Source organism: Somniosus microcephalus, chromosome 19, assembly GCF_052327205.1.
Source record: "Somniosus microcephalus isolate GS21.2 chromosome 19, FLI_Smic_1.0, whole genome shotgun sequence".
NCBI classification, from domain to species: domain Eukaryota; kingdom Metazoa; phylum Chordata; class Chondrichthyes; order Squaliformes; family Somniosidae; genus Somniosus; species Somniosus microcephalus.
In genome coordinates, this window is record NC_141005.1 from 44,235,403 (window position 1) to 44,249,708 (window position 14,306).

At 43.3% G+C, this 14,306-nt stretch overlaps 1 protein-coding gene across 2 annotated transcripts in view; it reads right to left on the reverse strand.

Annotated features, from left to right (window-relative positions):
• Positions 1 to 1,096, reverse strand: part of aacs (acetoacetyl-CoA synthetase) — a 172,355-nt gene extending 171,259 nt beyond the window's left edge. Inside the window, exon 1 of one of the 2 annotated variants that reach the window (XM_085961694.1) lies at positions 1,029 to 1,096. In XM_085961694.1, coding sequence (XP_085817820.1) covers positions 1,029 to 1,083 — 55 coding nt within the window. In that variant the 5' untranslated portion in view covers positions 1,084 to 1,096. The other variant, XM_085961693.1, reaches the window with a different exon arrangement.
• Positions 1,097 to 14,306: the final 13,210 nt, after the last annotated feature.

Sequence of the window (14,306 nt, forward strand, 5' to 3'; positions counted from 1 at the left end):
GTTAGGATCCAACTACTTGCATTTATATACACGTGTAGTACCTTTAATGTAGGAAAATGTCCCAAGCATTTCACAGAGGAAGAAAGGGCCAGGGAAGGGGTGGGCTGTCAAAAAAGATGGTATCTAAAAAGTGTTTAAAGCCAAAGTGTGACGGATCTTAGGATCTTCCCAAGAATAGGGCCAAGATGGTTGAAAGCTGTCTCACCAATTTTGCAGCTGGGGATATAAAGCAGACCAGAGTCAGAGGTCCAAAAGGGACAGACGACAGGGTGAGGGCCATCAACGGAAGGGTTTGTGGATTTTAAATGTGATGCATTAAGAGACGTGGAGCCACTGTCCGCGGAGGGAGGAGGAACATAAGAACATAAGAAATAGGAGCAGGAGTAGGCCAATCGGCGGAGGAGAGGAGGAGAGGGGGAGAGGGGGGGGGGGGGACTGAAATTTTGAAAGAAGTGGAGCGGAGGTAGGATGGGGACCAGGTGGACAGTAAAGAGCAGCACTGGACAAATCACATCTTGAGGTGATCAAGGGTTGTGGCCGCCGCGCAGCGAGTGACAGCTCCCACCGCGCAGCCCAGCTACCTACCCAGATGTATACCAAACTTCTCATTGACGAGGTTCCTGAATCGGTCCATGCGGGTGTTCCTTTTGGAGTCGGGATACCACATCACCTTGGACTCCACGATTTCCTCGCACACCGGGTCTTCTTCCTTCGACATCTTTCGTCGCTACTTTTGTATCGCCGCGCGAATATGCTCACAATGTTGCCTTTGTGTGGCTCAGCACTTCTGCTGTGAGAGTGCTGGCGCTGACACTTGCCTCTGCTCGGCTGGGTGAGTGGAGGAGTCCACAGCGCCGGCTCCAGCCTTACAGTCAGTCAGTGAGTGTGTGCTGCTGTATCAGGCGACTCTTGGGATGGAAATATGGGGGGGGATGGAGAGTGGGGAGACAACTGGACCTAAAATTACAGTGACCACTCCCCTCCCTGCCTCTCTCTCGCTCTCCCCCCCAATCCAATCCACTCCACACCCTGCCCTGCCTCTCCACCTGATCCGGGCGCCAGCCTCCCCCAGCAGCAGCCCATCCACAGGCTCCGATCTGATTGGCCGCGCCGCCTCAAGTCACCATATCGGCTGAGGCGAGGAGGCGTGACCAATGGGCGAGCCGTAAACGGCGCTGTGCCTTGCTGCCGCGCAACTGACCAATAACCGAGCGGGAAGGTGACGGCGCTGGCGCTGGTTAATCAGCGCTCTGCCCAATTCGGCTCTTGCAAAGTAACAGATTTGACTGGAGCTGCCACCTATCAGCGAGCGGTGTCGTTCATGGCGGGGGCGTGTAGCACGTCCCAATACCATTGTTGGGGGCAGCTCAGGGACTTCAGTAAAGGGTTTACTAAAATCTACCTGTAACCAAGCTGTCAGAATCCAAAGAAACAACGAGCTTACATTGGATTGGGTTTTTTCCCCCTTGTAATAATAGCTCAGCCTGTTATATCGTTGGTTTGTAAATCCAATCTCACTGCAAACAGAATTTTGCTTTTCACACAAATTAATTACACATAATACTTTGCTGGAGGTAAGAGCTACCAATAGTTTTTTTCATTCTTTTCCCCTTCAGTAACTCAGATTTCTAATGTCCGAAATTTACAAATCACAACAATTAAATGTTTCCATTGAATTCAGAGAGCTGGATGATGGGGAGAAAGTGTTTTCTTTCTTTGTCTAATGCTATTTCAATTTTTTTTTAATGCATTTCGAAGCAAGCTAATTATCTCACCTGTATTTTGTTGACTATTAGAAAAAAGCAGAGGAGTTATCCCCGGTGTCCTGGCCAATATTTGTCCCACAATCAACATTACTAAAACATTATCTGACCATTATCACATTGCTGTTTATGGGAGCTTGCTGTGCACAAATTGGCTGCTGAGTTTCCTACATTACAACAGTGACTACTTCTAAAGTATTTATTGACTGTAAAGTGCTTTGGGAGGTTCTGGGGTCTTTTATCAATACTGATGGACTAAGAAACAGAGAGAGAGAGACAGGCAGACAGAAAGGCACAACTAGAGAGAAAGGCAGACAAGCAGCTTCTTTCCTCATTCTAATTTGATGTATTTTTAAAACACAAGCTGAATGTTGAAAGCAAACAAGGCCTCTTTGAGGGAAATAGATAATAATGTACGTTGGGAGGGGAAGTGAAAGCAGGAAACTGGTCAAGGATGAGGTGCTCTCTGCGGGCGTGGGAAGCGAAAGGGAGTTGAAGAAGTGAATGTAGGGTTAAGCGTGGGGTGACAAGCAAGGGGGTGAGGAGGATGAGAGGGGTGAGGAGGATGAGAGGGTTGAGTGGGTAGTTGAAAGTTGAAGGGCTAGGGGAGACGATGGGAGCAAAGGGTGGAGGAACTGCATGAGCAATTGGAGGAGAGGATGGGAAGGGAGTTGTGGAGGACCATATTTTCCCTGCAACCCAGACCTTAAATGCAGCTGTTGATGGTTCATTTCGCACCACACTACATCATACCACACATCACCTCGCACCTGATAGAAAATAAAAAGACAGAGAAAAGCAAAATAATGTAAAGGGGAGAGCAGCAGAAGTGAAGAGAAAGGGTAAGGCAGAGAGGAACAGAAACATGAAGACAGCAGAACCAGGTAACAGGGACCATATTCTCTAATTTACTGTGTGATACGCTATGGGAGATTAACTAGTTATTTAATAAAATGCTGATTGTAATTGGATTGATTTTGCTTTTAATTTTTTTAATCTGCATACATTTGCAGCTCATCCTTTTTTGCTGCTAGAGTTCTAGCATTTTTGTATAATTTGTGCAATGACCTGTGACCCATTACTCCCTGAAATTCCATTTTATCCCTCACCAATTCTTATTTGCTTTCCCTGTCATTCCTTAGATTCCACATCGCCTTCCCATACTATGGAATACTCATGATTTTGTTGTCTCCTATCAGAACCTCCATGACTATCCTGTACACTTGTAATAGCCGTTGTCTCCAAACTATCCTGTAATGGCTTCTCTTTGCACTCCCGCATCATTACCGCGAGGGTCCCCCAAGGATCTATCCTTGGCCCCCTCCTTTATCTCATCTACATGCTGCCCCTTGGTGACATCATCCAAAAGCACAGCGTCAGTTTCCACATGTACGCTGATGACACCCAGCTCCACCTCACCACCACTTCTCTCGACCCCTCCGCAGTCTCTAAATTGTCAGACTGCTTGTCCGACATTCAGTACTGGATGAGCAGAAATTTTCTCCAATTAAATATTGGGAAGACTGAAACTATTGCCTTTGGTCCCCACCACAAATTCCGTTCCCTAGCCACCGACTTCATCCCTCTCCCTAGCATCTGTCTGAGGCAGAACCAGACTGTTTGCAACCTTGGTGTCGTATTTGACCCTGAAATGAGCTTCGGACCACATATCCATGCCATAACTAAGACTGCCTATTTCCACCTCTGTGACATCGCCCGTCTCTGCCCCTGCCTCAGCTCATCTGATGCTGAAAACCTCATCCATGCCTTTGTTAGCTCTAGACTTGACTATTCCAAATCACTCCTGGCTGGCCTCCCACATTCTACCCTACGTAAACTTGAGCTCATCCAAAGCTCTGCTGCCCGTGTCCTAACTCACATCAAGTCCCATTCACCCATCAGCCCTGTGCTCACTGACCTACATTGTCTCCCAGTTAAGCAACGCCTCAATTATAAAATTCTCATCCTTGTTTTCAAATCCTTCCATGGCCTCGCCCCTCGCTATCTCTGTAATCTCCTCCAGCCCCACAACCCCCCGATATATCTGCGCTCCTCTAATTCTACCCTCTTGAGCATCCCTGATTTTAATCGCTCAACCATTGGTGGCCGTGCCTTCAGCTGCCTAGGCCCTAAGCTCTGGAATTCCCTCCCTAAACCTCTCCGCCTCTCTACCTTTCTTTCCACCTTTAAGACGCTCCTTAAAATCTACCTCTTTGACCAAGCTTTGGTCATCTGTCCTAATTTCTCCTTATGTGGCTCGGTGTCAAATTTTTATTATTTGTCTTATAACACTCCTGTGAAGCGCATTGGGATGTTTTATTACGTTAAAGACTCTATATAAATACAAGTTGTTGTTATCAGCTTATCTATTCCTTTGGACTGTACACCCATTCTTCTTCTGTTCAAGTCAGACCCACACATTGATATCTCTTAGCCTAACCCGACTCTCTGCTCCTGTATGAGGCACCGGTAGTATTTCAGAGAATGCGACCGCATTGGTCCTTTCATTAAGCTTTCTCCCTCACTCCCTGAAATTACTTTGAAGGACTGCTGGACTGCATGTGCCTAGTAATTGGTTCCAAAGTGAACTATAACAAAAGGTTCCTCCCCATATCCCTTTAATAGATTATTCATGTGTGAACTGAAATGCATCACTCTCACACTTAGGAGGCAAAATACCTGGCAGTTCTCATGATTACATCTGCATACCTTCCTGTCTACATACCCAAAGATTGAATCTCCCATAGCCATTCCTGACTTCTTCTTCCTCAGGTATTCCTCCTCCCATTAGCTACTGAAACACCCTTAGTGCTGAGATTTCATAGCCACCTGCTCAACTCCCTGTGTACCAAGACTTCAAATCTGTTCTGATAGTTGTAGATCATTACCCTGCTTGTGACCACACTCTGTGCTTGTCCCACAATCTGCTTGTGAGTCTTGCAGTCCTTCTCGCCCTCTCCCTTTTTATTTTTCACAGGTGTGGCCAGAAACCAGGAGGATGGGAAACTATGATGAGAAACTCAAGATACTGTTGACTATTTCACAGAAACCCCACAGTGCAGATAGAGGCCATTTCGGCCCATCGAGCCTGCACATATCCCACCCGATCCCCGTAACCCCACGTATTTAATCCCCCTAACACTAAGGGTCAATTTATCATAGCCAATCAACCTAACCCGCACATCTTTGGACTGTGGGAGGAAACCGGAGCACCCGGAGGAAACCCACGCAAACACGGGGAGAATGTGCAAACTCCACACAGACAGTCACCCGAGGCCGGATTCGAACCCGGGTCCCTGGCGCTGTGAGGCAACAGTGCTAACCACTATGCCACCGTGCAGAGAAGCCTAAGAAATTTAATGGAGGTTTTTAAAAAAAAATTATGAAAAGCTTTGATGGGGGGGAAATAGAGAAAGCCCATTTACTCTGGTTGGGGAGTCAGTGACGAGTGGCCAACAATTTAACGAGAGTGAGAAGGGAGGTTAGAAGAAATGTCTTTACTCAGAGGGTTGTTGGACCATGGAATGCTGTGCCACAGGGAATGGTTGAGGGAGAAACCATTGCATCTTCTAAAGGGAAAATTGAATAAATATTTGAAGCAGAGGAAGGTATAGGGTTTTGGGGAGAGAGAAAAGGGCAGCAGAATTAGTTGTTTGCTCGAGCAAAAAACTGGAATGGATGTGATGGGCCAATTGGCTTCCTTCTGTGCTGTAAACAACAATGTTAAATGTTAAATATTAAATGAGATCTGAAAGAAAAGAAAGACTTGCATTTATGTGGTGCCTATTAAATGTTAAATGGTGTCTGAAAAACTATTACATGTTTGCATGCCCTTATATCTCAATGTAGCCAACTGCCCCTCAGAATTACAATTTGTATTTTTGTGTTGCAATGAGCTTGCATCTGTGGTATGTGTAGGAGTCCAGCGACATGGGCTGTCTATCACTCATACTGCAGCGAGATGCTCTGCTATTTTTTAGGTTTTGTCTTTGTTAATTACAAGAAATGAAGTAAATTACCCCTCAGCAATACTCTGCACAATCTAACTTTCTTGCTGAGAAGCAATTCTGCTGACTCAACCCGTCTTGACAGAGATGAACAAAAAATATTTAAAACCAGCTGAATGTCATAAAGTAGTTTAACCCAGCCCAATCCCAATTCCCACAGTCACAACTCCTTTGGTCAAGAAATAGGCTTCCCCCATTGCTAAGGTACACTCACGAGGTAAGAATAATTCCGAATTCCTAAACTCTACATAAATAAAGGCATCACACTATTATGCTCCCTTGACCAATTTATTTCAATTATCATTGTCAATATCTCACATTTCAACAAGTGACAAATGCTGAAAATACAAGAATTGGCATAAATCAAACATGAACTCAAAAACTTGGCACAATGATGCTACAAAGTTGAAGCCTCACTGCAATGACCTGAAGTGGAAGGACAAACAAAAGTTGGCCAGAATTGGTGGGAGGGGAAGGAACCGACAGTGAGAGAGCCATATGCACCAATTCAACTGATTCCAAAGGAGACCCTGGCACAGATGGAGAGTCAGGACTTTACCTAATGCAATAAAGCAATACTGAAAATTGCTGACATCCTGCAGCTAGATAACACAACCCATTTTAACCAGTAATTTTGCTGCTCTTAATCTGGTGTCTCAGGCCACAGAAAAGACAAAGCGAGGTTACTACAGGACTCCTGGTGTAAGCAACTACTTCAAATAAGTTACAACATGAGTTACAAAACAAATAAGTTTTGTAGTATTTCATGACAAATCTGTGCAAATAATACTTCTACTAAAGTCCATGAAAAAACTGGCTTAATTGATTACATAATAAAATGGTCTTCTATGTGATATATATATTCATAATAATAATTTTCCTCATTAATTATGGAATGTTTCTTTTTAATCTTTTTCAGACTCTCAGGTGGACATAAAAGATCCCATGGCATTATTTCGAAGAAGAGCAGGGGAGTTCTCCCCAGTCCCCTGGCCAATATTTATCTCTCAATCAACATCACTAAAACAGATTATCTGGTCATTATCACATTGCTGTTTGTGGAAGCTTGCTGTGTGCAAATGTTTCCTACATTACAACAGTGACCACACTTCAAAAAGTACTTCATTGGCTGTAAAGCGGTTTGAGACATCCTGAGGTTGTGAAAGGCGCTATATAAATCCAAGTCTTTCTTTTCTTTCAGACATCATTTATATATTTTTTAAATTTTAGAACAAACAGAATCCAGCATTTAAGCATAAGATTTGTAAAACAACCAAATGATAGAATGAAGTAAAATACATAAAATAAAACCGCAAAATAAAATGTGGTAATGCTTGCTCAAGCTCAAATGTAAAAACTCTAAATGCTTAATCTAATTTGTGATTAAGTTTACCATTTATGTTCATGCTTAAGGTATGGATTCTAATTAACTGGGATATTAACCAGAGCCCATCCCAAGCTTGACAGTTCAAAATAGATTATGGTTTCAAAAGATGGTAACTTAGTTTCTTCCAGCGCTCTTCCCTCATGGTTTGAACCTCAAAACTACAAACCATAAAATATTTGACACTTTCTATGAGGTAATAGACAATGCCAGTGTGTGTTAAAAGAATATAAAATGAAGATTATTTTTTTGAAAAATGCATTTACACATTTTAAGTATATTGATGATCTACAGCCATTGCCAAACATTTGTTTAAAAAAATCAATTTAACATCGGTGAGTTTTGCCATGTGGGGTGATCCAGTAGATGAAGGACACTGTACGTGTACGTATGGTCTGCTCTGTTCAGATAAGCCTTACGCAAATAAAGTACATTGCTAATGCCTGGGTTTTGAAATGCATACTTAACCAAAGGATAAACTGTTCCTACCCCTCTTTTTGTGTACTGTTATTTTTTTTATTGGATTTATTTTAAAAGCATTTGTAAAACACCAGTGGAATCAAATTAGTAGATTAGGCTAGATAAGAAATCAAAATTGAGCCTACAGTAGACTGTGGTGTCAGCTGTGGCTCAGTGGTAGCATTCTTGCCTCTGAATCAGAAGGTTGTGGGTTCACAACCTCACTCATAGAAACATAGAAGATAGGAGCAGGAGTAGGCCATTCGGCCCCTCGAGCCTGTTCCGCCATTTAATAAGATCATGGCTGATCATCCAAACTCAGTACCCTGTCCCTGCTTTCTCCCCATATCCCTTGATCCCTTTAGCCTTAAGAAATATATCTAACTCCTTCTTGAATATATTTAATGAATTGGCCTCAACTGCCTTGTGTGGTACAGAATTCCACAGGTTCACCACTCTCTGGGTGAAGAAATTCCTCCTCATCTCAGTCCTAAATGACTTACCCCTTATCCTTCGACTGTGACCCCTGGTTCTGGGCTCCCCCGCCATCGGGAACATCCTTCCAGCATCTAGTCTGTCTAGTCCTGTTAGAATTTTATACGTTTCAATGAGATCCCCTCTCATTCTTCTAAACTCTAGCGAATATAAGCCTAATCGACCCAATCTCTCCTCATACGTCATTCCTGCCATCCCAGGTATCAGTCTGGTGAATCTTCGCTGCACTCTCTCCATGGCAAGAACATCCTTCCTCAGATAAGGCGACCAAAACAGGACACAATACTCAAGGTGTGGTCTCACCATGGCCCTGTACAACTGCAGCAAGACATCCTTGCTGTACTCGAATCCTCTCGCTATGAAGGCCAACATACCATTTGCCTTCTTAACCGCCTGCTGCACTTGCATGCTTACCTTCAGCGACTGGTGCACAAGGACACCCAGGTCTCATTGCACTTCCCCTTCTCCCAATCTATTGCCGTTCAGATAATAATCTGTCTTCCTGTTTTTGCCACCAAAGTGGATAACCTCGCATTTATCCACATTATACTGCATCTGCCATGCATCTGCCCAATCACCCAACCTGTCCAAATCATACTGGAGTTTCTCGGTATCCTCCTCACAGCACACATGCCCACCCAGCTTTGTGTCATCTGCAAACTTGGAGATATTACATCTAGTTCCCTCATCTAGATCATTTATATATATTGTGAATAGCTGGGGTCCTAGCACCGGCCCCTGTGGTACCCCACTAGTCACTGCCTGCCACTCAGAAAAAGACCCATTTATTCCAACTCTTTGCTTCCTGTCTGCCAACCAGTTCTCTATCCAAGACAGTACCTTACCCCCAATCTCATGTGCTTTAACTTTACACGCTAATCTCTTATGCGGGACCTTATCGAAAGCCTTCTGAGAGTCCAAATACACCACATCCACTAGTTCTCCCTTATCTACTCTACCAGTTACATCCTCAAAAAATTCCAGTAGATTAGTCAAGCATGATTTACCACTCCTGAGACTTGAGCACATAATCAAGGCTGACACTCCAGTGTGGTGCTGAGGGAGTGCTACACTGTTAGAAGTGTCACCTTTTGATAAGGCGTTAAAGCGAGCCCCCATCTACGCTCTCAGGCAGACATAAAAGATCCCAATATTTTGAAGAAGAGCACGGGAGTTCTCCCTGGTGTCCTGGCCAATATTTAAACCTCAACCAACATCACTAAATGAGATTATCCAGTCATTATCGCATTGCTGCTTGTGGAACCTTGCAGTGTGCAGGTTGGTTGCTGTGTTTCATACAGTAAAAGAGTGACTGCACTTCAAAATTACTTAATTGACTGTAAAGCGGTTTGGGACATCCTGAGGTTGTGAAAGGCGCTATATAACTGCAAGTCTTTCTTTTCTTTCAGACATCATTTATATATTTTTTAAATTTTAGAACAAACAGAATCCAGCATTTAAGCATAAGATTTGTAAAACAACCAAATGATAGAATGAAGTAAAATACATAAAATAAAACCGCAAAATAAAATGTGGTAATGCTTGCTCAAGCTCAAGTGCAAAAACTCTAAATGCTTAATCTAATTCGTGTTTAAGTTTACCATTTATGTTCATGCTTGAGGTATGGATTCTAACTAACTGGGATATTAACCAGAGCCCATCCCAAGCGTGACAGCTCAAAATAGATGATGGTTTCAAAAGATGGTAACTTAGTTTCTTCCAGCGCTCTTCCCTCATGGTTTGAACCTCAAAACTACAAACCATAAAATATTTGACACTTTCTATGAGGTAATAGACAATGCCAGTGTGTGTTAAAAAAAATATAAAATGAAGAGATTATTTTTTTGAAAATGCATTTACCCATTTTAAGTATATTGATGATCTACAGCCATTATCAAACATTTGTTTAAAAAAATCAATTTAACATCGGTGAGTTTTGCCATGTGGGGTGACCCAGTAGATGAAGGACACTGTACGTGTACGTATGGTCTGCTCTGTTCAGATAAGCCTTAAGCAAATAAAGTACATTGCTAATGCCTGGGTTTTGAAATGCATATTTAACCCAAGGATAAACTGTTCCTACTCCTCATTTTGTGTACTGTTATTTTTTTTTATTGGATTTATTTTAAAAGCATTTGTAAAGCACCAGTGGAATCAAATTAGTAGATTAGGCTAGATAAGAAATCAAAAGTGAGCTTACAGTAGACTGTGGTGTCAGCTGTGGCTCAGTGGTAGCATTCTTGCCTCTGAATCAGAAGGTTGTGGGTTCACAACCTCACTCCTGAGACTTGAGCACATAATCAAGGCTGACACTCCAGTGCGGTGCTGAGGGAGTGCTGCACTGTTAGAGGTGCCGTCTTTTGATGAGGCATTAAAGCGAGGCCCCATCTGCGCTCTCAGGTGGACATAAAAAATCCCAATATTTTGAAGAAGAGCACGGGAGTTCTCCCTGGTGTCCTGGCAAATATTTAAACCTCAACCTCAACTAAATGAGATTATCCAGTCATTATCGCATTGCTGTTTGTGGAACCTTGCAGTGTGCAAATTGGTTGCTGTGTTTCCTACAGTACAAAAGTGACTGCACTTCAAAATTACTTAATTGACCGTAAAGTGCTTTGGGATGTCATGAGGTTGTGAAAGGTGCTATATAAATCCAAGTCTTTCTTTCTTTTACTGCACTATATAAATTGATGGTCACAGAAGTCATTTGGATAACAGTTATATCCATCACTTTTGTTGGATACTGTTGCATTTCCCATTAAGGCACAAACAAATCAGGAAAAGACAATAGAAATAATTAAGCTGTGTCATTTCCAAAAAAAGTTAAGCCCCAAGCAGAATTATACGTATACACCAGACAATTAGACAAGAATGAGTTTTAGCATACTGCAGAAAATTTTTGCAAATACCAGCCAAGCTAAAACTTTGGTAAAGTGCATATTTTAGTCAATTATTCCTATGAATTTACTTCATTACTCCATAGCTAAGTAATGCCATGGGATTTTTTACGTCCATCTGAGAGTCTGAAAAGGATTAAAAAGAAACATTCCATAATTAATGAGGAAAATTATTATGAAGATATATATCACATGGAAGACCATTTTATTATGTAATCAATTAAACCAGTTTTTTCATAGACTTTAGTAGAAGTATGATTTGCCGGTATGGACCAGAAGTAGCCACATTTGACTTGTTGATGTCCAACTGAACACTGCAATGCGGTGCGAACCCTCAAGTCGACCCCAACACCCTGTCTGCCCGTGCTGTCGTACGTCGCTCCCCCATCCATTCGCCGCGATGCCGTAACCTTCTGGGAAGTCCAGCAAATCATAGAAAACGAACATCTCCCCATCCACCAGGATCTCAACAACGCCCCCTCACCGCCGCTCGAAGTCACACCAGGCCTTTTGGACCCACGCGCTTAACCTTCGACAATGCGACTTCAACCCTGCCGATGCTTGGAAAGCCGAATGGAGTTCACAAGCAGTCACAAACAAATCCCTCATGAAATGCCCGATGGGGAAGATCCCTGGCTTTGATCTTTCGTAAAACTTATGGGCAACCCTGAACCCCATCCACACAAACTATGGTAGATGTGGATACGTGATCCACAAATGGAGAATTAAAAACTCTCCAGTGTGCGACTGTGGTCACCCAGAACAGACCACAGGACATAGAACGACTCAATGCCCCATTCACAAATATGAAGGAGGCATCACGCCACTACTCCTGACGCAATTATCTGGCTTAACCACCTAAATGTAAAATTATAGTTGTTGCTTTACATCTACATCATTCATAAGAAGTAGCAGTAGTACTTAATTTCTTAGTTGCTATTCGATTTTTTGGATAACACAGTAGCAGCTCTGAAGCAGTGCACTAATAAGTTCCCAGACTGAATGTGCCAGCGACAAAAGTGAAGCACTTTTGTTCATGATGTATTGTTGGCTTCTTTCATGTCATGGTACATAAGTTAAAAAAAAATGTTGCTTCACAGAAAATAGTTTAATTTGTTTCGATACACACTAGCCCCAGAACAGACATTGGGGTGAAATGCATCTTGGGCACTAGGGCAAAACAGGCACTAGCAAATTGGCAGTCAATTTTTCACTCTGCCCGATGTCGTTTTCTATTGACTTCAGGCTGCCGATTCGCCTGAACTACTGCACTACTGTCCAAGGTGAATTTCACCCCTATTATGTCTATGAGAGGTATTCAAGAGAGGGGCCAAGCCATTCAATTCAAATGCAAGGATCTGGTGGGTTTGTTTGAATAGATCTTTGATTTCCAGCCCTATTTATGTGTATGAGATGTATATTTAAATTTTCTTTCTTCCAGTCAATTTTGAAAGCATCTCTCTGCTTATCGGATTTCAATTCAGTAGGCCATCTCAAGCCTTCAGAGAGATGACAGAAATGCCATAAAGTTATGAAAGCACCTTGGGCTAGGTACAGTTTACAGTGCAGTTTAGCAAGGAGGGTTATCTAAGCCTGTAATTATTGTAAATCTACAGTGCTTAATTGCTACTGTTCATTTATTGTTTAATAAGTCTGACGTAAGAAAACGACTAGGCACTTGGTCTAAGCATTAAACAAAGCTTTAATCAACTGTTTTACAACATGGAGGTCTAGTTGTGTCCTTCACTAATTCCTGTTAAGAATGTCCTGCGCAAGCTGGGCCCATGCCCGAGTATTTATACTCTCCCTGGACAGCGCCACCTGCAGGCCGCTCAGTATTATTTCATAAGTCTTTCTTTCATGGTTGACTGATTCATGTCAAAGTCTATACAAGTTTCTAGCCTAATTCAGTAGAAACTTCTTTATTCAGAGAGTGGTTAGAATGTGGAACTTGCTACCACAAGGAGTAGTTGAGGCGAATAGCGTAGATGCATTTAAGGGGAGCGACAACAACTTGCATTTATGGAGATATTAGGACAGGTGATCAAAAGCTTGGTCAAAGAGGTAGGTTTTAAGAAGCCTCTTAAAGGACGAGGGAGAGGTTGTGAGGCACAGAGGTTTGGGGAGGGAATTACAGAGTTTAGGGCCGAGGCAGCCGAAGGCATGGCCGCCAATGGTGGAGCGTTTAAAATCGGGGATGCACATGAGGCCAGAATTGGAGGAGCGCAGAGATCTCGGAGAGTTGTAGGGCTGGAAGAGGTTACAGAGACAGGGAGGGGCAAGGCCAGAGAGGAATTTGAAAACAAGGATGAGAATTTTAAAATTGCGGCGTTGCCGGACCGGGAGCCAATGTAGGTCAGCGAGCACAGGGGTGATGGGTGAACTGGACTTGGTGCAAGTTAAGATACGGGCTGCAGAGTTTTGTATGAGCTCAAGTTTATGGAGGGTGGAAGATGGGAAGTCGGTTCAGAGAGCATTGGATTAAAGTCTAGAGGTAACAAAGGCATGGATGAGGGTTTCTGCAGCAGGTGAGCTGAGGTAGAGTGGAGACGGGCGATGTTATGGAGGTGGAAGTAGGCAGTCTTGGTGATGGAGAGGATATGGGGTCAGAAGCTCATCTCAGGGTCAATTAGGACGCCAAGGTTGGGAATGGAGTGTGTGGTGAGAATCGGTCTTCCCAATATTTACAGGTGAAACCTGACATTGTGTTTTCCGATGATGTTGCCGAGGTGCAGCATGTAGGTGAGAAATAGGAGGGGGGCCAAGAATAGATCCTTGGGTAACACCAGAGGTAACGGTGCAGGTGTGGGAAGAGAAGCCATTGCAGATGATTTTCTGGCTACGACTGGATAGGAATGGAACTAGGTGAGGGCAGTGACATGAATCAGTCATTCATGAAAGAAAGACTTATGAAATAATACTGAGCGGCCTACGGGTGGCGCTGTCCAGGGAGAGTATAAATACTCAGGCATGGGCCAGCTTGCGCAGGACATTCTTAACAGGAACTAGTGAAGGACACAACTAGACCTCCATGTTGTAAAACAGTTGATTAAAGCTTTGTTTAACGCTTAGACCAAGTGCCCAGTATTTTCTTACGTCAGGCAGTCCCACCCAGCTGGACAACAGAGGAATGGCATTGGAGTAGGATGGTGTGATCAACCGTATCAAAGGCTGCAGACAGGTAGAGAAGGACGAGGAGGGATAGTTTACCATGGCCATGGTCACATAGCATGTCAGTTGTGACTTTGACAAGGGCCGTTTCAGTACTGTGGCAGGGGCAGAAACCCTGTTGTTCAAACAA